Below are 24,232 nucleotides of genomic sequence, written 5' to 3'. Positions count from 1 at the left end.
GCAATTACACAACAGTCTTTATTGCAAGCTCGAGCCTAGACTCACAACCGTTTCTGACTCAGTGGTCCCAGGGAGTGAGCCCCGGTCCTTTGTTCAGTGAGATTTTATAGGTTTTGGGGGATTTTATAGGTTCTATGTGTCACAACATCACACAGCAAATCATTTCATACCGTGGGAAAAATCAAACAACAACTCTTAACATTGATTAGCACATTCACTGGTGGGAACAAATTGGGTAAGGGTGATTGGTGAGTTCAAGAGGTAGATACATTTGAACTGATTGGTTTAAGCCGGGAGGGGTGTACTGCTAAACTATAGGGTTTCCTAACATGTTATCAATCACCGAAACTACTGGGAGGGTCACCTGGCATTTCAGATATTTTCCCTGTCTCATGCTGATTGGTGGTTACTAGGGTGTTGCTGTGGGTCCTCACCTAGCGAAACTGAGTCAGGGACACCTGGCACTGCAGATCTCTCCTGTTAAACAACTCAGCAGGGTATGTGCCTAGGAGAGCTCTGTGGGTTTCTCCAAGGACAAGGGTCACACCCCCTCCCTCTGGACAGGCCTTAAGGTAGAAGCTGGTTTCTCAAAAATGGAGTCACATCAGTTTCTCACCCCACCCCGCAGGCCTGAGGCAAAGCCACCAAGACCAGCAGGCCCCTACATCCTCCACAGCCCATTTACACAGCAGTACTCATACTGAACCTCTGCTTTGAGCCAGGTTCTGCTCTTGGAGCCCAGAAAATGAAACCCTAAAATATGGTTTGGAGCACGCTAAACAAAGTGAATTGCTTCTGCCCACCCCAGTGTGGAATTCCCTTATCTGCTTTTAAGAGCAGACTGCAAAAGATGCCTTCCATCCCCACCTGAAACCATGTGACTCCATGTCTCAGAAGACTGAGGAATGAACCACACCTGGTCACTCCACGTCTGCCCCCCCTGGCTTATTCAGATTCCAAAGAGAAATTTTACAAACTAATTTCTATCCCAGAAACCATTCCCCCCACCCCCAGTAATCATTCACAACCCCTCAAAATTGTCTACATCCCCCATTCTCCCTCTCCCCGGCTTCTGCGTAGGGCTGAGGCAGCACACTCCTGTGACTTCTCCCAGAGCTGTGATTCCATTTCTGCACACCTGCTGTCCTATTTAATTTTTGTCAGTTTATTGCAACGAACTTTCACAGGATGAAGGGAAACGACCCTCTGCCCTGACAATGCCCTCCACCCAGGCTCTTCTCCTTAGCTATCATCTGCTCTACACTTAAGTACTGTGATGCAAATTATGAAAACCATATTAGCTCAGCTATTTCATGAACAATTTTTAGGACTGGACTGATGCAAAAAGGGGAAAAAAAAAAGTCTCATTTTCAAGTTAATCAAAATAAAGGCCAGTTTAGCCTGCAGCCAGCACAGGCTTCATAAATGAAGGTTCAGCTACATGAGAAATCAAAAAAGGGAGTTTGAATTAAAGAGACAGACTCTAATTACCTTTAAACCAGCTCCAGGACGGCTTCTCCTACCTCCAGCCTCAAGCTACCTATTATAGTAGCGAGGTTTACTGAAGAGGCCTGAGAGAGAGAGAGAGAGAGAGAGAACACAGCAGGAAGTGGACTTTTATTGGGGAACAAAAAATTCTGGGGAAAATCCCATCCAATGAAGATTAAGGTGGGCAGTGTCCCAAGGTCAGGTGCAACAATTGGGTCTTCAGGGGTAGTGGCCAGACACACCGCCACATGGACAAGCCCTCAGACCTGAGAAGGGTGGGGAAAGCTCTGGACACAAAGATGTGCCTAAGTGCCTCTTGCCCAGCCAGGGAGATAACTCAAATCAAGTGCGAGGATGGCCTCCCATAGGCCAGGGAGCTAATAAAACTCCTCAGAGCCATTATGCATCAAAAGTCCTGAATTATATTTTAAGAATTTTTTCCTAAAAGCAGTAAGCTGTTTTGTGTATTTATTATTCACTCCAGTGATTCCCACTAGTATTTTTAAGAATCCCTCCCGAACGTTGGAAAAAATTGAAATGTTTTACACATACCAGGGGCATCTCAGCCATGCTCCAGAGACAAAAGGAGGAGCTAGCCCGAGACACCTCCTGTCTCCCTCAAAAAATTTGTCCTGCCTACCCAGGGCTCTCAGGTAACACCACTTACTATTTCAATGACCTCGGGGAAGTCTGTCCTTCTAAGCCTTGGTTTTCCCATCTGTCAAGGGGGATAACAGTACATAGGGTGAGACTTAACATTTTTGAAATGCCCAGCACAGGCTGTTTTTAAAAAGCTATTTCTTTGAACCACTGCCTATGCTCAGGGCCAGCCCACGTGGTACTCAATAAACAATTTTTCCAATAAATATACCTCCTAACAAGCCCCATGAGGTCAGAACCCATGTGTTTCCACCAATGGAACTGGGCACAGGCTCATGCCTGGCAGGGTAGAGTGGATGACACCCTGTATCTATTCTCAACACCCATTCTACAAAGACAGGGTGTAATACAGTCCCTTGGGAGCATTTACCATACAGACACCAGGGCCCCACCCCCAGAGATTCTGTCCTATTTGATTTGATTTGAAGTAGGCCCTGGATATCAACTTTAACTTTTTAAGTAAGAAAGCCAGAAGATTCTAAAAATGCAGCCAGCATGGAGAAGCACAGATCTAAACCTACAAGTGTCCCAGTGGGATGTCCTGTGGGGCTGCACAGCAGAACAGGAGGGGAATTTGAGATTCCTGGCTCAGGCATCCCCAGGAGCTGAGGGGAAACTGACTCAGGTGCATACCCTGAATCAGGCTGCCTTTTAGCACCATTTCAAAGATGGAGGTCCTCGCCCTTGGCTGTACACCTAGCTGGCCCCAGCGCCACCCAACTGCAACTGGCCTCCCTGTAACTGCCCACACGTTTGAACCTCCTCTGAAGTGACAGGACACCACCCAAGAACCAAAGACCCGTTCCCATGCTAGGACCTGAGGGAGGTAAGGAACAATGACACCACTGAACTTTAAAAAGTCCATTCCCTTTGAATAGCGAGCACCTTCTAGGGATTTACTCCACAAGAATGCTCACGCCAAAAAGAAAGTCAATAAGATTTAATGAAAAGAAAAAAAAAACACACACTATGTGACAACATGAAGTAGTCACAAGCTTTATTTAAGAAGCGAAAAGCCTGTAACAAGCTAAAAGGCCCCAATATGAGATGGAATTGTAACACATCCACACACACAGAATAGATGAATTTATAATGACCAGAAATACAAAACTCTGGGTAAAAAGAAAAATAGTAAAGTTGTAAAACATTACATACAGAAAGGGTAACTTTAAGAAAAATGGTATCTATGCACAGGAAAAAAGCCACTGTTCTGAAAGGGGTATAGGAGAGTCTTGTATTTTCTTTTTCTAATTCCTATCTTTCTACAAGTCACCAAAGAAAGCTGAAATGCTCTTAGAAAACACAGGAATAAAGCAAGGTAAGAACATTCCCCAAGAGGTTGACATTGTAAATAAAAGCTTTATTTTAAATTTAAAGAAATATTTAAAACAAGCAATATTTTTACAAATTATCATCAAGGACTTAAAACATAATTTAGGAATGAATTCTTAATTAGAAATGATGATATCCGTAGAATACTCTGGTGTTGGCCAATATGAAGTTTACTTCAAACTAGTTTTAACATTAATCATCCTAATGTTCAGTGATTACAATGATTCAATGTTATAAAGTCAAGCAAGTCTTTTGTGTAATATCTCAGATAACTTTTTCAAATACAAAACATTTATGCCAGGCAAGGAAATTATAAAACGTATATAAATTATACTGAAGGACTTGATTTGAAGGCTGTCTCTATGCAGATAGATGCAACTCACCTTAGAAAGCACATATGCCTCAGAACACTAAACCACATGTAGATGCCATTCATTCTCTTAGTTGTGCCACAGAGCCACCTGCAGTATCTCTACTAAGTATCAACTGAAAAAAATATATGTCCCAAAACAGTCTCTGAAGGCATGTGGGAGTAGAATGTGCTGGCATTCAGAGCCGGGCTGTCTCAGGACCCCCATCTCCAGCCAGCCCCCAGGAGCCACTAAACAGGTCCCACCCTCAGAAAGACAGGATGGTCTTGTTAATGATCTCCACCGCCTCCAGGATCTCGTCCTCCTTGATCACCAGCGGAGGAGCAAGCCTGATGATGTCACCATGGGTGGGCTTAGCCAGAAGCCCATTATCTCGAAGCCGCAGACACACCTTCCAAGCATCATAATCTACAAAAAAATAGTCACACACATGTGCTCATCAAAGACAGATGTCTGAACATCCCCTTCATGTACATGGTGACAGCTGGCAAAAGAGAATCCCAGTGCCTACTCAAGAAAGAACGCACCAAGCTGCAAGCTAGCTTTATTCTGATTGTTTAATTTTTGGTGCTAGGGATAGTACCCAAGTGCTCTACCACTGGGCTATACCCGACCCTGCTGTTATTCTTAAAAATTAAGTTACTCCTGGCTGGGTGCGAAGCTCACTTGGCTAGCATGTACAAGGCCCTGGGTTCAGTCCCCAGTACTGTCAAAAAACCAAAACAAAGCAAAAAATTAAAATTAGATGAGCAAATAAATTCTTTCCAGGTGTGCTTGCACCCACCTGTACTCACGGTTACTCAGGAGATTGAGACAGGAGGATCAAAAGTTTGACATCAGCTTTGGCAACTCAGCAAGACCCTCAACAAATTAGAAAAAACCCTGCCTCATAATAAAAAGGGCATGAGGTCAAGTGTGGAATTTTCCACCTCTGGTGTCATGCTGGTGCTCAAAACCTTGAAATTCTGGGGCATTTCATATTTTCAGATTAGGAACGCTCAACCTGATTATATAGGAACTAACACCAGAAAACCTGGGTGTGACACGCGAAGTTCACTCAGAACGAGCAATACCCAAAACCCGGTGACCACCACACATCCCTAAAATGAACCTGCTGCCCCAGCTGTGGGACGAGACTCATCCCTTCAAGGCATGTTCTGAACCCTGACTGCACATCAAAATCACCAAAGAGCCACTGCTGATGCCAGTGCCCCACCCTGACCCATCAAATCAGAAATCTCTGGGGCGAGGCCAGGCTTTGACTCTTTTTAGAAAGCTCCCCAGGTGCAGTTGAGCCCGGAATCACTGCTTTAAAAGGAAATGTTATCATAAGAAAATCCAAAAAGGAGCCCTTGAAGGTTATTACCAACACACTCTGGAACACTGAACCCTCCATTAAGTGACAGCTGGCATTATTTTTATTATCAACACCATCCTCATTGCTATTATCATTTCTGCTCCGACAGGATCTGGGTGAGGGATAAAAGAACAGCAAAGAGGAAACTCCCAAGCACAGTGTTCTGTCCAGACTGACAGAAAATAACTCAGAACCTTCAAGTGCTGTGTGACTCCCTGAAGGCAGAAAAACTGATGCCTCAGAGGAGTGGCGGCAGGTCAGTCAGTTAAACGTGTGCTCGCACTACTCCATCTGGCCAGCAGACAGTTCAAGCAGAGGGTCCCTATACCCAACTACAGTGGCATCCAACTAACAAGTCACACATACTCTAGGCTCTTCCTTTAAAGAAAAAAAAGAGGAGTAAAATGTGTGCTTGACATACCTTTGGTTTCTCTAATAACAATTGCATTTAACAGCCCTTTCCCTCTCACAGCAGTCACAATATCAGAGGGCAGCTTCATGAGTTCATTTCTCAAGACAATACCCATCTTCTCCGCATTTGCAGTAAGGTTTTCTTCTTCCAAAACCTATAATTAAAGAAAAATTTGAGGAATGTTAAGAATGCCCTTTTCTGGTTGTTGAGGTTGAGGCTCAGGGGTAGAGTACCTGCCTAGCACATGTGAGGCACTGGGTCGATCCTCAGCACCACATAAAAAAGTAAAGTTATAAAAAAAAAAAGAATGCCCTTTTCTAATTGTTGCTTGGAGGGCAACATGGACTACAAGCAAAGGAAACATGACTACAGAGTAACTGAGTTCTTTTTTTTTTTTTTCATTTGTTGTCTAATTAAACAGATATCATCAGCTCAGAGCTGATGATATCTGTTGTCAATCTGATTTCAAGGCAAAATAAAGATGTATTTCACGTAATTTATGATATACTATCATTTGGACACAATAATTTGTTGTTAATTTGAAGACTTTAATTTTTAAATTGCAGAGTTTCCTTTCTTTCCTCTAAAAAATCCATCCTCAAAGACTAGGTAATGATTTTATGCCTAAGTCTAAAAGCACTGAAATTCTACATTTTGTGTGTGGTGCTGAAGACTGAGCCCAAGACTTCAGGTATGCTAAGCACGGGCTCTATCTACCTCCAGACCACAAAATCCACACTGGGGGGTACCCTTGCTTGCTAAGCCAAAAGTAGATCAGTAGATTGGCATTCTCTCGGAGGCCCCTGTGACTGGTAACCCAAGGCAACAGGTTAAATTTACCTTTGGAGAATGCTGTGCTCTTGAAATCTTTCCTCTGTATTTCATGTTCTCTAATATTTCACAATCTTATTACATCATGGGCTCAAATTAAAAATCACTTCAACACTACCTAAAGAAGTAGTTAAGTGTTTTACCTCAAGGGCTGCAATGGCCACGCGGCAGCCTAGTGGATTGCCACCGTATGTAGAGCCATGCTCCCCTGGTTTAATGGTCAGCATGATTTCATCGTCACACAACACCGCGGACACCTAGAAGACAGTGAGTTCTCCCCGTCATTTCTCAGACTAAGTATTCTCATTCTTAGCATACCAGGAACACGAATATTTGATATTAAAGATACACAAAACCTTCAACAAACAACAGTTTATATCTGTCACCCTACCACCAGCCGAGTGATAACCGAATACATTGCAAATACACTCGGTGCACTTCAATGGCACAGAACGAGACAACTTTGGAACTAAAAGTGAAAAGCTATTTCTGTAAGATATAACTTAGATCTCCTCCAATTTCAAGGGGAAATGCTCTGTCTGGGTGCTTAGAAAAAAAGCTGCACATCCCCTCAGCAAGACAAGCCAGCAGTGACTCCTCTCCTCAGAGCCTTCATCTAGACCAACTATTAGTTCTAGAGAGCAAACCCAAGAACTATAACAAAACACTACTGTTTTCAATCTCTGTGTTCATTAGCCATGGTTCTAAACAATTAGTTATACCATATTTCTACACACTGGGAAAAAAGGACAGACATCTACAAAAGGAGGTTTCAGGTAAAATGCTTCCATCCAACCAAATGCCATGGCAAATTCCAAGGCATGCTCCACTCTTTAGGCAAAATCAACTAAGACAGAAACAGAAAATGTTTACTACAAATATTCCGGGTGGCCCACAGTGCTGTTGGTAAAACCAACCACCTATCCTAGTAAGTTATATTCCGTGTATGTATAATATGCCAAAATACACTCTACTGTCATGTATGTCCAAAAAGAACAAATAAAAACATTTTAAATTTTTAAAAATTTTAAAACCCCATCATCTGAAAGGCACGAATTGCTACAATCAGTAATGTGAAGGTATTTTAGAGGTATGCTTCAGGAGAGCAGAGAATGGAAAGAAAACTCAACACTAAACTTACAGGGTATAAGCCACCAGAAAGGGCCTTTCCAAGAAGAACCAGGTCAGGCCTGACATTTTCATGATCGACAGCCAGCCATCTGCCAGTCCTGGCCAACCCTGTCTGAATCTCATCAGCAATAAACAGGACCTATTGGGAAACAACACAACAGCATTAATTCTCATTTTTTCATTTCCACAGAGAAGATAGTGAGAACTTATTTCATTTCCCTCTCCCAGCAAATGTATAATTCCGCATGCCCTCCAATCTGTGAAAATGTCTTAATTACCCACACAACTTCAAGAGTACCCTATGAATCTAACACACACCAGCTGTCTGCGGCAGGGGGCCACTACCTCCCCAGGAGGCCATGGGGTACTGCTCTAAACAGTGGAGAACACTTATGCAAATATGAGAGAGTTGGACGACTTTTCTGGCGGTAGCTACCCTATGGGAAAAAAAATCACTTAACTGTCCCCTAAACATTCCTCAGATAGCTTCCATGTGACAGAAATTGTCAATGGCAAACAAAATACACTAATATCAGCCTTGGTGGGAGAAGGGGTTGGCCATAACTTCTGGAGCAGAGGGACTCAGCATAGGGTTTGGGAGACATTAAGAGTGCAAGGCTCCTGGGGAAGAGAGGAGGGAAACAGTGAGGGCCTGGAGTCTGCAGCTCTGCCCACAGCCCAGGCTCTGGCCTAGGGTTCCAGAAACTGTCAAAAATTAGCCTCCCATGCAATCTCTAAGTACTTGAAAGTTCCTAAACTCTTGGATTATGTCTCCCTCTAGTGGAAAGGCGATTTAATCTCCACACTTATCCCAACTGATTTCCGACAGAAGTCAGGCAGGAGCCTCTAGATCTGTTAGGGTAGACAACCTGGTGCCTGGTGCAGAGTTCTCTCACTCCCACTAGGTAGCCTGGATCAGGAACAACAACGCCAGCTTCACCCTGAATTGGTTCTACCATGAAGGCGGCAACATCGGGATCCTGAAGAGCACGCTACAAAAGAAACAGGAGTAAGTTTTAACAACTTTCTTTCTACCATATTTGGAAATCTAAAAGCATATACTACACATTTTCCTGTCAACAGTTTTAAGTATGCAAATCATGTTATGATCAATATAGATAAAAGAGAGTTCTACTTGGGAAAACCAAATGAACAATGATTATATTTCCAAAACCAAAAAGTAGGAGTCAGATAGGGGCTCGGATTGTGGCTCAGCAGTGGAGTGCTCGCCTAGCACGTGTGGGATGCTGGGTTTGATCCTTAGCACCACATAAAAATAACATAAAGATATTGTGTCCAACTACAACTAAAACAAAATATTTTTTTAAAAAAGCAGGATCATTCTCTCTCTGTCTATGGAACAATGTGCCTTTATTTGTCAACTCTGACAAATGAACTCTCATGTGTAAAAAAAAAAAAAAAAAAAAAGTAGGATCAGATGGTCTATGAACAAAACCAAATATCTAAAATTAGGTTCATCTCAGAGAATCAGAGACATATGGCCACAATTCTATGCTAATAAAATATTGCCATCTAAAATGCACCGGGTAATAGGTACGTTCTTCCAGGACAGGACTTACTACCCATTATTAGACTACTGTGAAGGACAAGTAGTATTCTAACTTACTTTTCATTAAATAGGAATACAGGTGACTTCCAGAAGACATCTAGAATTAACACCATTACATATCTCTTCTTGATATTCTTATAGACCTTAAAATCAACTTCTTAGCAGACAAACTCGTCTCATTTTCATTTTTTTTATATTTATTTTATTATTTTTTTAGTTTTTCAGCGGACACGACGTCTTTGTTTTATATGTGGTGCTGAGGATCGAACCCGGGCCGCACGCATGCCAAGCGAGTGCGCTACTGCTTGAGCCACATCCCCAGCCCTCATTTTCATTTTTAAAGCACACAGTATTTAAAGCATAAATTGTATTGATTATATTAGTTATCTAAAAAAAATATGAAAACTAATTAGAATCTGGAGGGAAAAGTGAAAACGATGAGGGAAAGAAAGAATAAAGTATCCAACCTCCAAAGTGAATAAACAGATCAGCCCTTTCAAAAAAAAAAAATTAAGTATGTAAATCAAGTTTTTTACACTTATATTCTACTTCACAAATGTAACATTTCCCACTGGCGTTCAATTCCCAGACACTCAATAAATACTTCAGATTTAAATTATACTATCCTATATTTTTCTAATATATAAATATACTATAAATAAAACCTACAGCAAATGGCATTTTAAAGCTATTTTAAGGCTTTTTTACTAAAGTACTCCACTTGGGAGCCAGGGATGTGGCTTAGTAGTAGAGCATGTGCTTGGCATGGGTGAGGCCCAGGGTTCGATCTCCAACATCACAAAGAAAAATAAAAAAGACCCTATTTGATGACTTTAAAAAGCTGGCTGAAAACTGAAATTTTATCTAGGAATTAAGCAGGTAATACCCAAGATATTAGGAAAGATACAAACCTGAAGAGGCTGTTTGGTTGGTTGGTCCTAAGGATTAAGACCACAGAACTATTGCAAAGTACTGATCATTACTGAGAATGAGTCTGAAACTTTGACCCAACTTGAATAAGACAAATTTTCACTAAAGTCACATAACTTGTTGATTTGCAGTGCTGAGGATGGAGCCCAAGGCCTCACATATGCTAGGTTAGCACTCTCACTGAGCTCTCTTCTCTGCCCTCATAGCATATTTTTAATCCACATATTCAACAGAAAATCATTCAAAATAATTTGTATTCACTATGAGCTAAGCACCATGATACACTGAAGTACCTCAAGTGCAGGAAGATCATTATATGGGATAATTTCAAAACCCGGCATAAAGGGTCCAAAGCCATCATAACTGGTTGGGTCTGTGGAACTGGAGATAGCAGATAATGTTCTACCCCAAAAGTTTCCAGCTAGAAAGGAGAAAGAATCAGTGATTATTCCAAAGAAACTCACAAATTTGATAAGTATTACCCATACAAAATACTTTGGGAATTCTGACTAAAAAAAGAATTCACTTTGGAGAACCTCTGATGAGCTTCTACTATTACAACTAGTCCAATATTAAACACCTTGGTTCATCTGACCTAAGGCTACTAGGTCTGGCCTTGGAATTCCTACTGAATTCCTCCTACTGAGGCCTTCTCCACTGAGCCTCCTGGCTGTCGTATAAAGCCCTAAGGATAAACTCACTCACTTTACCTGGACTCCTCCCAACCCCAATCTGCAGTGCATGTTTTCTAGAGAAGGCACATTTATGATACTGATATGAGAAGGTATTCTCTATACCTTCCACAGAGAATCAGTAGTTTACCTTTTAAAACCCTAATACTCCAGGGTAACTACCAACAGAATGCATTTTCAATTTCATTTGTAGAAAAGATCCCGAGGCAACCAATCACTTTCCATTTTGCCTTCCTTGCTATTACAGTACTTTATCATCTTAATGACAGACCACTGCCTTTCTTCAGGACCACTATTCTACCCACTAATAAATGTGACTGAGGACCTACTAGATGTCAGGCACTATTCCAGCAGCAGAGGATGGAGGGAGATCACACTAGCAAGCTCCATGGCCCTCAGGGAGCTTCCTTTCTAGTAGGGAACTAACACCATAACATATGCCAGCAAAGTATCTCACTAGGTAACTTCAGATGGGGTAGAATTCCAGAAGGAAAGGAATGTAGAATAATAGAGAGGTTAGGGGTTCACCTACATTAAGGATGTTTTTATATCTTCCCACCACCTCTGCCAGCAGCAATGCCATTAACTCAGTATTGGATTATTTTCTCAACGCTTCTTGGCATCTCCAAGTGCTACTCTTGCAAGGGCCTCCTCCTTCTCCTCCTCTTGCCCACAAGTAACCCTGTTTTTTGCTCATCTAAAAACAAGAGTGTTTTGATTCTGACCAGGCTTATGAAAAAATGCACTGATAAGACCGGGAGCCTATCTGTTCTCTGCCTAACCTCAGGTGTCTCATCCTCCACAGCTCACCCTGCAGGTATAGGGGACTTACAGTTGGGGACAGTCTTCGGCTGTCTCTCCACCCCACAGACTCACCAGCTTCTTTCAATACTCGGGTGAAAATATCTTTGCACCCTTTGCTAATATGAAAGAGACTGGAAACAGTCTGTAAGAATGAAAATCACCAAAAGTACTATTTTTGTTTGAAAGAGACAGTTATGTTGTCCTACAACTAAGGCATAAGACTTTAAAATGGCAAGTTACAGAGTTACATAAAGATTTTTTTCTTTGGAAATACTAATCTGTCACCTCAAATACCAATTGCCTCTGTCCATCAAATGAACTCTGGCTTATACTGTGTTATGGGGTTTATAATTCAACAGCATGTGTTCACAAGGTAAAATATTAAAGATTTCAATGATTAAGAATTAACACAAGAATAATTTTGACCAGAGTGACAAATCAATATATACTTTTTAAAATTAAAATCAAACCTTAAAAAGTCAAAACCTGTTATTTGAACATCATATAAAGACTCCTAAAGTTAGATGACATCACCTCAATTCACTGTTAGCTTCCCTAACCAGAATTCAAGTTGTTCCTCTCATTCTCAGGAGTGTAATGGGGCAACCCCAGGCCTCCTCTCCCTATAGCGTCTAAGAAGGACGTGACACAATGGTACATCCAATATTAAGACTCAAGAGTCACACAGTACAAAGGATGTGGCCCTGCTAACATATCCTCACCCCAAAACATGACAAAACCCCTCCAACATAGGCCATCTAACTGGAAAACTGCTATGGAAAAAAATCTGATATGCAGATGAGAAATTTAATCATAGGGTCACTCACTTGGGGGAGGAAGAGTAGGAGTTAAGAAAATCTCATATATGAAGAAATAACTCAAATCCAACAAGAGGAAATTCCTCATTGATTTTTATGAAACATTCAGCAAATAATGTATCATGTACCAAGCAAGTACATTAGAAATATTTCATCAGTAATAAAATGGAAAATGAAATTGTATGTTGAAATCATAACAGCATTCAGTGTCGCGTACCTGCGAACACAATCTTGGCCTTGTATTTCTGAATGCCCTTCACAGAGTAGCCCCACCGGCGTGCAAGTTTGCAGGCAGTCTCCCCAGCCTCCACTCCTAGTTGGGGGGAAATGCTCAGATTTAAAAAGGCTTTAAATTATCAGGAATTAAGATGATTTTCTTGGGGATTTAACAAAAAAAAAAAAAAAAGGAAATTCTTTACCTGTATTCATGGGAAGAACTTTGTGGTAATTGAACAGTTTGGTAACATACTCCTCATATTCACCAAGTATGTTATTGTAGAAAGCCCGCGATGTTAAGGTCAGCTTGTCCGCCTGACTCTTCAGAGCATTCACGATCTTGGGGTGACAGTGCCCTTGGTTGACAGCACTGTAAGCACTCAGGAAGTCAAAATATTTTCTTCCTTCTACATCCCACACATAAATACCTAAAATATGTCAGGAAGGAAAACAATTTTAGAAAATGACTACATGACATGAAGTCCAAAAATTAAGACTGCTAGCAAGCCCTCTAATGCCTACGTGAAAACTCTACGTATTTTTTTATTGTTAAAGTTATTTTAGATCAAGCATAATAAACTTCAGTTTATAAGGAATTATTAAGGATATATTTTATCTATCCAGCTTTAAAATACACATTGAACAAGAACAGCATGAAAAGGTTATGAATTCTGGAGTGATACCTTTACCTAATTTTAACATTTAGCAGGCAAAATTAGGATTTAAGAGTAGAGAAGTTAGCCAGGCATGGTGGCACATGTCTGTAATCCCCATGAGACGAAGGCAGAAGGATCGTGAGTTCAAAGCCAACCTCAGCAATTCAGTGAGGCCCTAAGCAATTCAATGAGACTATTTATAAATAAAATATTAAAAAGGACTAGGGATATGGCTCACTGGTTTAGTGTCCATGGGCTCAATCCCTGTTACTAAAAAATAAAAAAAGTAGAGAAGTTACACATGATAGACAATAATTATTAAAGGACATATAACAACGCATAGGAATGTTTGGCTGGGTTAATTGGTACACACCTGCAATTACAGCAACTCCAGAGGCTAAAGTAGGAGGATCACAAATTTGAGGCCAGCCTCAGAAATTTCATGAAACCCTATCTCAAAATAAAAAGTAAAAAGGGCTGGGGATATGGCTCTGTGGTAAAGTACCCCAGGTTTAAATCTCCAGTACCAAAAGAAAAAAAATAGGGATGTATTTGCAAATCATGTATCGGTAAAGATCTAGTATCCAGAACTCTTTTATACTCAATAACAAAATCCATTAAAAAAAAATAGACAAGTAACTTGATAGATATTTCTCCAAAAACAAATGGCCAACTAGCACAGGAAAAGACTCTCAGCATCACGAGCCATTAGGGAAATGCAAATCAGGACCACAATAAGATACTGTTTCATGCTCCCTAGAATATTGATAATCTTAAAAAAAGAACAAGTTTGGGCAAAGATGTGAAGAATTTGGAATTGTCATATATTGCTTGTAGAAACATAAAATGGCAGAGCTGCTATGAAAAAGTTTGGCAGTTCCTCCACAAGCTAAGCACACAATTATCACATGACCCTGCAATTCCACTCCTAGAGTATACCAGAAAGAACTGGAAGACAGGTGTTCAAACATAAACTTGTATGGCATTCATAGCAGCCCTATTCCACAACAGTCAAAACCTAGAAACAATCCAAATGTCGTCAGCTGTTGGATAGTAAACAAAATGTAGTACTTATAATCAAATATTATTCAGCCATGAAAAAGAATGAAATTCTGACACAAGCTACAACATGGATGAATGAACCTTGCAAACATTAGGCCAAGTGAAAAACTGGACATACAGGGCCACGTCGTATAGACTCCATTTACATGAAACACTCAGAATCCGCAAATCTATAAAAAGGCGGAAAACAGCTCAGTGGTCACCATCAGCTGTGGGAAGGGGGAAAGGGGATGAATGTTTAATGGATGTGAGCTTTCCTTTGAGGTAATGAAAAAGTTCTGGAATTAGACCAAGGTGGTGGCTACACAACATTGTAAATGACATTTTATGCCACTGGATTGGATGCTTAAAATGGTAAATTTTACATTAGGTGCATTACAGTTTTTTTAAAAAAAAAAAACCTTGACTGTAGATATTAATACTCGTCTTTTACCATGTGCCACACTGTGTTATGTGCTTTCACACCTTATCAAAAACCCCCTTATGAGAGTTACCATCTCTATTGTACCTAGAGCTAAACAAATAGAAGCTCATGTCATAACTAGCCTGGGCTGGCACAGGAAACAGGAATTAGAACCCAGGCAGCCAGACTTTCAGGGTCCACACTCTGCTAATGTATGTGAAGAAAATTTTTAACAAATTGTTTCCAAATATGTAATACATAAATCTATATTTTCATTAGTCAAAAGAAAATATGTCTATATTATAGTACTGGTCCCAAATAATACTGGTAATGACAAAATATTTAATATATTTTCATCTTCTGGCACAAAGCCAAATAATAAAGTTTGGTCTAATTTGTTAAGGCTATTATCTGAAAATGCAGATTAAGTCGCCATTTGACAATTATCACTGTAATAGTTTATTTGGACAAGAATCATGGGTGTTAAAATTAGAAGTAAAAGTTTCATGAGTAACAGGATACTTTACAGTCTCAAACTATGTCCCCAGAAAATTCTTAATTCAAAGGGAGAAATGTAACTTTGCACTGGAGAAGCCTGGCAGACACCACCTTGTCAAGCGATGGAAGTCAACACCGGCAGTAAATGGGCATCTCTTGCCGTGATGCACTGTGAAGGGCAGGACACCACTGCACACAGGTGTCTGACCTGACTGCCATCATAAGCAAACACCAGCACAAACTGCAGTGCACTACAAAATCAGCCAGTGTACTTCAAAACATAACAAGATCAAAAAGAAAGATCGAGGAACTTGTTCTGGATGAAAGACAACTAAACCTGCCAGGCACAGTGGCACACACCTAGGATCCCAGCGACTGGAGAGACTGAGGCCGGAAGAATGCATTCCAGGCCCCCTTAGCAAGGTAGTAAGACCCTGTCTCAAAAATAAAATTAAAAAGAGCAGGCAATGTAGGTAACGGTAGAGTCCCATGGGTTTAATCCCAGGACCAAAAAACGAAAAAGACAATAAACCTGACACCTGGATGTAACTCATAATCCAAAGTTCTTTTGTTATGAAGGACAACTAATGAATCTGGATCTTTTGATTAATAATGGTGTTATACTAGTGTTAATTTCCTGATTTTAGTAATTACACAAGATAAAAGTAAGTCCTATATCTTAGGAAGACATACTAAGTATTCAGGGGTGAAGATACATCATATCTGCTACTTGCTCTCCAACAGCTCAGGAAAAAATGTACAGTAGATAGGTTGGGAGGGGGAAAGAGAGCATTCCAAAAGCAGTAAAATGTTAGCACTCAGGGAATCTGAATAAGAATAAAAGTAAAAGAAAATATTTAGTATTGCTGTTACAACTTTCCTTTATGTCAAAAATTAGACCAAAATCAAAGCTAACAGGGAAAAAAAAAGACAGCGATATTATGGTACTTTCCGTATTTCTCCCACATTCCCTCTGGTGAGGCCCACCATGAGGAAGACTAGCTGCTCATTTTTGTGGACCCATGGAGACACTGGATGCCCTGCAAGGCTGAATGAACCTCATCTACAACACAGGCATTCAATGCATCTGGGGAAATAGAGAATATAGAAGCAATTCATTTTTACAAAAAGTTTCAAGCAGGGCTGGGATTGTGTCTCAGTGGTAGAGTACTTGCCTAGCATGTGTGAGGCACTGGGTTCAAGTCTCAGCACCAAATATAAATAAATTAAAAATAAAAATAAAGTTCACTGACAACTAAAAAAAAATATTAAAAAAAAAAAAAGTGAACTACTCAATACATACCTCTCCCTTTCTCCAGGGCGACAGGTAAAGGGTGGTAATTGTGTGCACCATATTTGGATTCCCGTTCAAAAATATAATCCGAGGATGGAGGTCCTTGGACTGTCTTTTTAGTTGCAACAGATGTGGCAGAAGCCACTGAAGAATGAACTCCACGGCGAAGCACGGCAACAGCCTGCAGATGCGCTAGCTTAGAAAACATTATGTCCTCCAAGTAGGAAAACCACAGACCTGCCAAAGAAAAGACAAGGCATTGAGGACAAGCCTTCCCAGAGTCAGCCTCTGCTCACTGAGCATCTGTTGAGCATCTAAAAAGGGACACAATCAGAGAAGGCTACTAGAGAACACACTGGAGCAGGAGCCAGGGCCCAGAACGATTTTGGGGTTCGGAGGTTTGTCTGTTCTGAGACCTGGCATCATCTGATCTCTCTGTTCCTTGCCTTGGAGGGGGTTGAATTCATGGGTTCAAGTGCTCCTCCCACCTCAGCTTCCAGAGTAGAAGGAATTACAGACCTCAGCTGCCACCACCACCCTCCCCCAGCCCACCCTACTCAGCTGGCTTCTTTTTTGTATCTGACTCTACTTTTCTGTGGGGAGTGAAGCAATTAAGAAAGAATTTAGTTTCTACGAAGATATTAGGGATCATCCTAAAGGAAAACTAAAAAATGTGGAGAGGAAAAGTTGACTTTAGCGGGATGGGAAGAGTTTATCCTAAAGAAATAAACTACAAAAAGTAAAATTTTTATTAGCCACAAATATATAAAAATTCTGCAGGTCAAATTTATCATAAAACAAAGGTGAAAGGCAAAAAGACTAAAGAAAATATTCTGTAATTTAATTTGTGAAAGTTTTAAACAGCCTTTTATAGTCAGACCAAAAAATAATATAAATGAAGGAGAAAAAGACAATTAGGGCCTAGAAAACATCAAACTACAATTAAGTTAGTTGTTTGAATTTTAGTACTAAAACCTGATCAGGTGCATGATGGCATACTCAGTACCTATATCCCAGTTACTTGAGAGGCTGAAGCAGGAGGATTGCAAATTTGAGGCCAGCCTGAACGACACAGAAAGACCATCTCAAATAAATACATTAACTGAATAAAGCCTTAATAGAGAAAGGGGTACAGCTCAGTGGTAGAGCATTTGCCTAGCATGAGTTCCTGGGTTCAATTACCCAGCACTATTTTTTAAAAAAAAGAAAGAAACTCTGAGTATCTCTGAGCACATACTATTCACTCACATGTATTTCTGCATATTTCAGAGTCACGCTACTGTTTCCATTCCCTACCAGTCCTAGTGTAGTGGCACCCCCTCCTCCACAGAAGATCTTCTTCAGAAATCTTTACCATAATTGATTTTAGGACTATCAGCAAGAGTCTCTACAAAAGAGTTCAATGTAAGCAAACTTCCTATTTTCCTGTTATTCTATTTTACTTGGCCACTGGCCTGGAAGAAATCAGCACTCCAGGTGCTGAATGCCCCTTTACTAGTTTTTCACAAACATTTACCCAGTATAGTAGTTTGTAAAAGTGTGTTTGCAAATGCAAAATGTGATAATAAAAAGACAAATCCTTTAACAAGGTCTCTGGCCTTGAACTGGGCTTCACAGAGATGTCTACATTTCTAAGATAAGAGAAGTTACCAACTGGGCTCCATGGTAACAACTGGTGGGGGGGGGGGGGGCCAGGAAAGAAAGAGAGAAAAAGCTCTCCCCTTCTCAGGTGTTGTCCTTGAAGGGTTAACTTGCCCAGAACTGTGAAAGAAAAAGCTGCTTTTATGTGAGCTTCTGCAGACTGTGAACTTCTAAGCCCCTCTCCTTATGTGCTGGGTATAAAGTTCTGAAACTACCTGAACTTGGGGTTCAGGGGATTAACTGATTACAGCAAAAGCTGTACCCTCTGAACCTGGCTGCAGCCAAATAAAAATATTTCGTGCTATCTTCGGTGTCCTGTCTCATCTGTCCCCTACAACAGTAATACCAGACCCACCCACCTCTATATACAGTTTACCATTCAGGATTGTGACAAGTCATGAAGTAAAGATTAAGGTACAGAAGAAATTAAGAACAAAAAGGAAATGCAAAAACATGGATAGAGATCATGTCTGGGGGAAGTTTTCAAGATAAACTCAAGATTAGGAGAAAGCTGCCAAAAACTAGGCATACTTAGTATGCCTATACATACTTATTTTTTTAAAGACTGGTTAATTCATGTTTCAACAGAGCCTGTCCATGACAAGTCAAACCATGCACAATCTTACAGCATTCGTGACATGAGCTGCCAAATTAGCAAAACACGATCCTTGGGTTGGCTCACTTCCCTTTCAACTTGGCAGTACCCAGCAAAGCTAGTGTTCAGGAATTTACAAATGGTAAGCAAAATCAGAGGTCTGGTTTGCCAAAGACTCACCAATGATTCTTATTTCTCACGGTTCAGACTAGAATACAGATTTGCCAACTGAGATCCAAGGATGGCTTTCAGAAGGTCCAATAACTCCTAAAACACAATGCAGAATTTTAGGCAGAGGTTTTCATTTTTCTAAGGAGAAGATCTATAACTTTCTCAAAGGGGTCTGTATTAACAACCAAAAAGGTGATATAAGAATCATTAGACTAGAGGTGGCTGCTTACAAAAACATCCACTTGTATGGACAGTACTTCCCAGAACACCACTAAGCCTAAAATGCTCAGTTTCCATTTCTTTATGCAGTTCTTTATGTGCTACTCAGTACAATTGTTTCCCCTACTTGTTTCACCTACTAAAATATTTCAATGACATTAATTTTTGCCTATGAAATTAATAATAAAACAGCAATGTATCCTCTCAAGCAATACTTACTGGCACTCTAAACCTGGTACAGCTTTCTAAAGAGATCTACAGCCAGAATAAAGCCTTAGGTGTGTTGTTTCATTATGAGGCCATGTTGAGAATGGGGGGGGGGGGGGGGGCGCAGAACCACTCTTGGAACGTTAATGTCCCCAAGGCCCAGAGCCCATCCCAAAGAAGTATTAATGAAACAGCTCCCAGCAAACTTGAAGATGCTGACCCAAAAGTCCTTCCTGCCCAGATTACTCCTTTGGCCCACCTGTGCCCCACCCTTAACAGGACAGGAACAAAGGACAGGAATGTGGGAAAGCTAAAAGAAGACCTTAGCTATAAAAAGGGGAATACATTCGCCCTTCCATGGATTTCACCTCTTGGATCCCCTTCTTCCTCGGGAGAAGTCTTTTCTGCTGTCCTTTAATAAAGCCTCTACTTTCCACTCTAAACTTGCCTCGGCGGGCGGCGTGCTTCTCTTGTGTTATACTTCAACATTGGGGAAGCAAGGACTCTTCACCGGTAGACAACGGTAACATTATCATATACATAAAGTGTGGCCACCTAAAATAAGCATTGGATGGTACGTTGGGGTGTCTCACATCAAATGAAGAAAATAAAATCACACATGTGGGATACAAAAGATAAAAGGAAAAAAAGGTCAGGACAGGCACAAAAAGGTCACCGTGGCCAGTTTACACTATTCTGTGCCTTTCACATTTTCTGCAATGACCATGAATTACATTTATAATCAGAAAAAAAAAAAACACTATTGAGAATGAAATTGAATGTCCATCTGGTTTTTACATTAGACAAAGAAAAAGCTTAGGCCACAAACAAAGCTAAACTAGAAGATAGGGTTTCATAAAACTTTGAGAAAACAGCATGGTTAAAAAAAAAGGTAGAAGGCACTACTCCTAGGATGTGCAACCTTGATTATAATTAAGTCCAAAGGTTCCTTGGGGACAGGGTCAAATTCTAAGAAACTATGCTATATGATGATTGAGCTACCAATGACGGCAACTGTGACTTTACTAGTAGCAGACAGAGAGGCACTCAAAAACAGGCCAGGGGGGTTAGATGGAGGGGTTGTAATTTACAAAGCATTAAAAACACACTGAACAACATCATTTTTAGTTAACAGACTGCAAGTGAAAAGAATCTTTGTGATTATAGAAATTCCACATTCTTTTGTTATACAACAGTTATCTGTTCAACTAATTCTCAACCGAAATGGGATCAAAAAATCCATTTATGAGCAGAGTTCAGGTAGTTTTATTAAAGGGTAATCATAAATTAGTGACATAACATTAAAATCATCCTTAAAGATGAATTCTGGATTCTTAGTTGGACTGGGAAAGGTCACAGGGCACACACACCATGATGGACCAGAATCCTGTAAACATGTTTCTATTAAAGAGCCTTCTGTGTTCAGGTTACTGTGCTTGGCACTATATAAGAAATATTAGAAGAGAATTAAGATGACCTTAAAAATAGCCAACATCAATAATTCCCCCTTCCAAATGAGTCTGGAAAAACCAAAAGAGTCAAATGTCCACAGGTTGGTGACCAGGATTTAAATTCTGTGATTCTAAAGAGTTTCTCTGGGTAATTTTGTCAATCCTTCTAAGCTTCAATTTCCCCATTTGCAAAATGAGGCTGAAGCCATTCAAGGTCACCACTGAGGATTAAGGCGTTCACATGCCAACTCAAAGCCTGGCACAAAATAGCCATTTAGTTCCCTTCTGCCCTAAATTCACAAGGAAACTAGCCAATTTCTACAATATAAGTCAACAATGCCATATTTTAGGTCTTATACTGGATTTTTTTTCCTCTTAAAAAAATAAAATTTTCTTGACAAAAATTTAGAAAACACAGACAAGAAACTTACCTGTAACCCCATATATATGAGACAGCCATTATCTTTTTTTTCTAAAAACACTATATACACATTGTTATTATTGTTTTCTACCATCCCCTACAGAATTTACCACACAAGTCCCTCCAGAAGGGTCCCAGAACTTTGCAGACTTTTGTCACAGGTCCTAACACTTCAGGACACTTGTTTTCATGCCTATTCCCCTGCTGGACTCATGTTTTTTAAAATGTCAGTAACGTGTCTTAAAATTTACTTAGCCCAGGTTGGGGCATTCTGTTGGCATTCTCTGCCTGTCAAATGATCCAGGTTATTCCTAAATAGACTCAGCACTCCTAAAGTGGTCAAGATCGCAACAGAAAGTGACTGAGACTACCAAGATGAGACTTAAGTCACCCATCCCTGACCAAGCTGAGGTAACTAAGGAGGCCTTCACTCTCTGCATCTGAAGAAACTAATATTTTCACCAAGAATCCACCCTACTAGATCTAATGGCCTTCGAAGATCAAAATAATGTTACAAACTATTGTTGTGCATTTCATCAACACTCAGAATCTGGAAATGAGAACAAATTACTAATGACAAGCTAAACACTTTTAACACTTCATGGTTTAAGTAATCTGCCTAATTAACACAATCCTTCAGGCTACCATTACTCACTCCCCCTTATCAGCCATTTCATCTACAGTAGATCCTTCCTACAACAGAATTTCCATAAAAGGCCACATTCTGGAGTTAATTTAGCCTGAATTATTAAATATGATTTTCTTAAATTACTCTGAAAGAATCATCAATGTAAAGTCATCAAAAAGCCATTGAAAATATTTACTTTTCTGAGGTAACCATTCACAAACACAGGCCTTTTTTTTTTTTTTTTTTAAAGTTCTGCCAACAAAAGCTTTTTAATGCAATCGATATTCTGGCTAAAATTCAACTCAAGTACGTCAATGGCAAACAACTAAAGCATTACTACTGAGAAAAGATTGGGTAAGCCACACCGCACCCTTCACACACCTCCAAAATCCACCCATTCTCTGCTGTTTTAAGATGGGACATTCACCATCCTCAAGAAGGCATAAAATGTGCACATAGATAATTGTAGTCAAGACTGTGCAGGAAAAACATATGAAACAGCCTCTTTGAGAAAAAAGTACCTTTTTAAGAATTTTGAGTACTTATGTTGGGAGGAATGCAAAATTAATCTTAAACACCATAAAAAACTAACTGCAAACCCCAAACAATAAGTTCTGTATTTAAATCTTGTTTTTATGAAAAGATTCTACTTCCATCTTCTTCAGAGTCAAGAACTAGATTCTCTACTGCCAGAAGAATCCGGATATTCTAATGAAAAACATCTACGGTTTATTTCAAAGTAATAAGATAAAGATTTGGGATCACAATTTAAAGAAGTGCTAAGGGTTCAAGTTACGGAACTAATTTACCTACAGAAACTCTTATAACCCCAGAAGAGACTGAGAATGGAGAAACTGGAAGTTAGTAATGTAAGATAAAGCCAGTTCGTTGCAAACTCGCTCTCCCTGCCCCTTAGTTTATCTAAAACACAAAGCTGAACGCCAAGAAGGCAAAATTCAGCAGGCCCAAGGGGACACAGTGTTCACCAGGAGCAAGCGTTCCGCTGAATGCAGCCCGAATGCACCATGCTGAGCAATGTTTGCAAAGGACCCTGAGAATGGGGTCTTCACGCTGAAAGGCCTTTGGCCCCCAGCCCTGGACACCACCCAGCAAACGCGCACGTTACTGCACGGTAACGACCTACTTCCGTAATTCTTATATTTGGACAAAGGCTGAAAGGGGAAAGAACTGAAGAGGGAAGGGATGGGGGGCAGGGTTAGCGGCGGGGCGCGGGGGCTGCTCGAGAGGCGGAGGACCCGCCCGTAGGTTGCGTCAGCGACCCCGCCCGAGACCAAAGTCGCCTGCCGCTTGCGCCGTCGCCGGTACCCACGAAGCACCCTGCTCGTCGCCCGCAGGAGCCCAGGGCGCCCGGGTGCCCGCGCCCCCAACGCCTCCTTCCCGGAAACCTCGAGTCCGAGGGCCCGGGCGCTGGGACCAGGAAGGCGAAGGGCGGAGGCCCGGCCCCCGCGGGCCGCGATCCAGGGCCGGCCGGCTCCGCCCGGTGCCACATCCACAGCGCGCCCAGCCCGCCCAGCCCCCCTGCCTCCCGTCGCCTGGGCCGGGGATGCTCCGGCCAGGTTCCAGGCCGCCGGGTCCGAGCCGCCCGCGACGCCAGCGGGCCGCGGAGGCGGAGCCTGCCCGCCCGCGGATGCCCAGCATGCCCGCGGAACCCGGCCCGGAGCCGCTCCGGAGGCGGCCGCAAGCCCGGGCCCCGACCTCAGGCTCCACCCCAGCCCCGCGGCACCCGCGCGGTACCTGGGAGGCAGGAGCCGGACACGCGGCAGCCGAGCGGGGCTAGCACAGGAGCGCCGCACCGCGCGTCATCCAGCCTTAAGGCGCGGCGTCCGCCCCGCCCCGGGACGCGCTCGCCGCCCATTGGCTGGGGCCGAGCGCTGGGCACCAATCGCGTGGGCCTCGCCCTCGCCCCGCCTTCCGCGGCCGCTTATTGAGACTGGTCCTCGCTGCGCAGGTTCGAGCTTCGCCTGCATCTGCTGAGAGGGCTCTGGACGCTGAGCATCGCTGCCCGCCCTTGCTGGCAAGAAGACCGAGGCCCGAAGGAAAGGAAAGACTTGCTCTCCGCTGCTCTTGCGCCGCGGAGGGACATGAGGATGGCTGTTGGGTTCGACCTGGCTCCCGGCCGGCTCCCATTCCACACCTCGTGGAGCCTTAACGGGCCACCAACACCAGCTCTGCCCCAGGTGCTGGGCCCCATGCCCTGGTGTGCGGCACAGCTGAGCTTTGCTTCTGTACCCTCCTCCAGAATCATCGCTGCGGCCAGCTAAGGCACTGCCCCCCTGTTCACTGCTGATGTTAGAGACTAAACCGATGGCACCGCTGAGCACAAACTGTCCTGCGGGGCCCTTCTCATTCCACA

At 41.9% G+C, this 24,232-nt stretch overlaps 1 protein-coding gene across 3 annotated transcripts; it reads right to left on the bottom strand.

Moving 5' to 3' along the window:
- Positions 1 to 3,128: 3,128 nt before the first annotated feature.
- On the bottom strand, positions 3,129 to 23,701 carry Oat (ornithine aminotransferase). 3 transcript variants are annotated; one of them, XM_027930133.2, is made up of 11 exons: positions 23,614 to 23,701; positions 18,942 to 19,028; positions 16,535 to 16,762; positions 12,816 to 13,040; positions 12,614 to 12,709; positions 10,376 to 10,503; positions 8,452 to 8,574; positions 7,593 to 7,721; positions 6,595 to 6,708; positions 5,630 to 5,774; positions 3,129 to 4,259 (listed from the first exon to the last, which is right to left on the bottom strand). In XM_027930133.2, exons 3-11 carry the CDS (start codon positions 16,731 to 16,733, stop codon positions 4,099 to 4,101), a joined length of 1,320 nt encoding a protein of 439 aa, XP_027785934.1. In that variant the 5' UTR covers positions 16,734 to 16,762; positions 18,942 to 19,028; positions 23,614 to 23,701; the 3' UTR covers positions 3,129 to 4,098. The 3 variants fall into 3 exon arrangements, with proteins under 3 accessions (XP_027785934.1, XP_027785935.1, XP_027785936.1); XM_027930134.2 differs by lacking the exon at positions 23,614 to 23,701 and adding an exon at positions 19,727 to 19,806; XM_027930135.2 differs by lacking the exon at positions 18,942 to 19,028 and having other exon boundaries at positions 23,614 to 23,692.
- Between the last annotated feature and the right edge of the window lie 531 nt (positions 23,702 to 24,232).

This window comes from Marmota flaviventris, chromosome 4 (assembly GCF_047511675.1).
Source record: "Marmota flaviventris isolate mMarFla1 chromosome 4, mMarFla1.hap1, whole genome shotgun sequence".
Taxonomy (NCBI): Eukaryota; Metazoa; Chordata; class Mammalia; order Rodentia; family Sciuridae; genus Marmota; species Marmota flaviventris.
This window is presented reverse-complemented; position numbering and strand designations above follow the sequence as displayed.

What these genes read in the sequence shown, in the direction of transcription:
- Oat (XM_027930133.2), bottom strand. Translation starts at nt 16,733, where the DNA reads ATGTTTTCTAAGCTAGCGCATCTGCAGGCTGTTGCCGTGCTTCGCCGT. An exon ending in ATGATCTTCCTGCACTTGAG is followed by an intron (nt 8,575 to 10,375) that starts GTACTTCAGTGT and finishes TTTCTTTTGTAG; the next exon opens with CGTGCTCTTCAGGATCCCGA. An exon ending in AACTCTGCACCAGGCACCAG is followed by an intron (nt 7,722 to 8,451) that starts GTTGTCTACCCT and finishes GTTTCCCAATAG; the next exon opens with GTCCTGTTTATTGCTGATGA.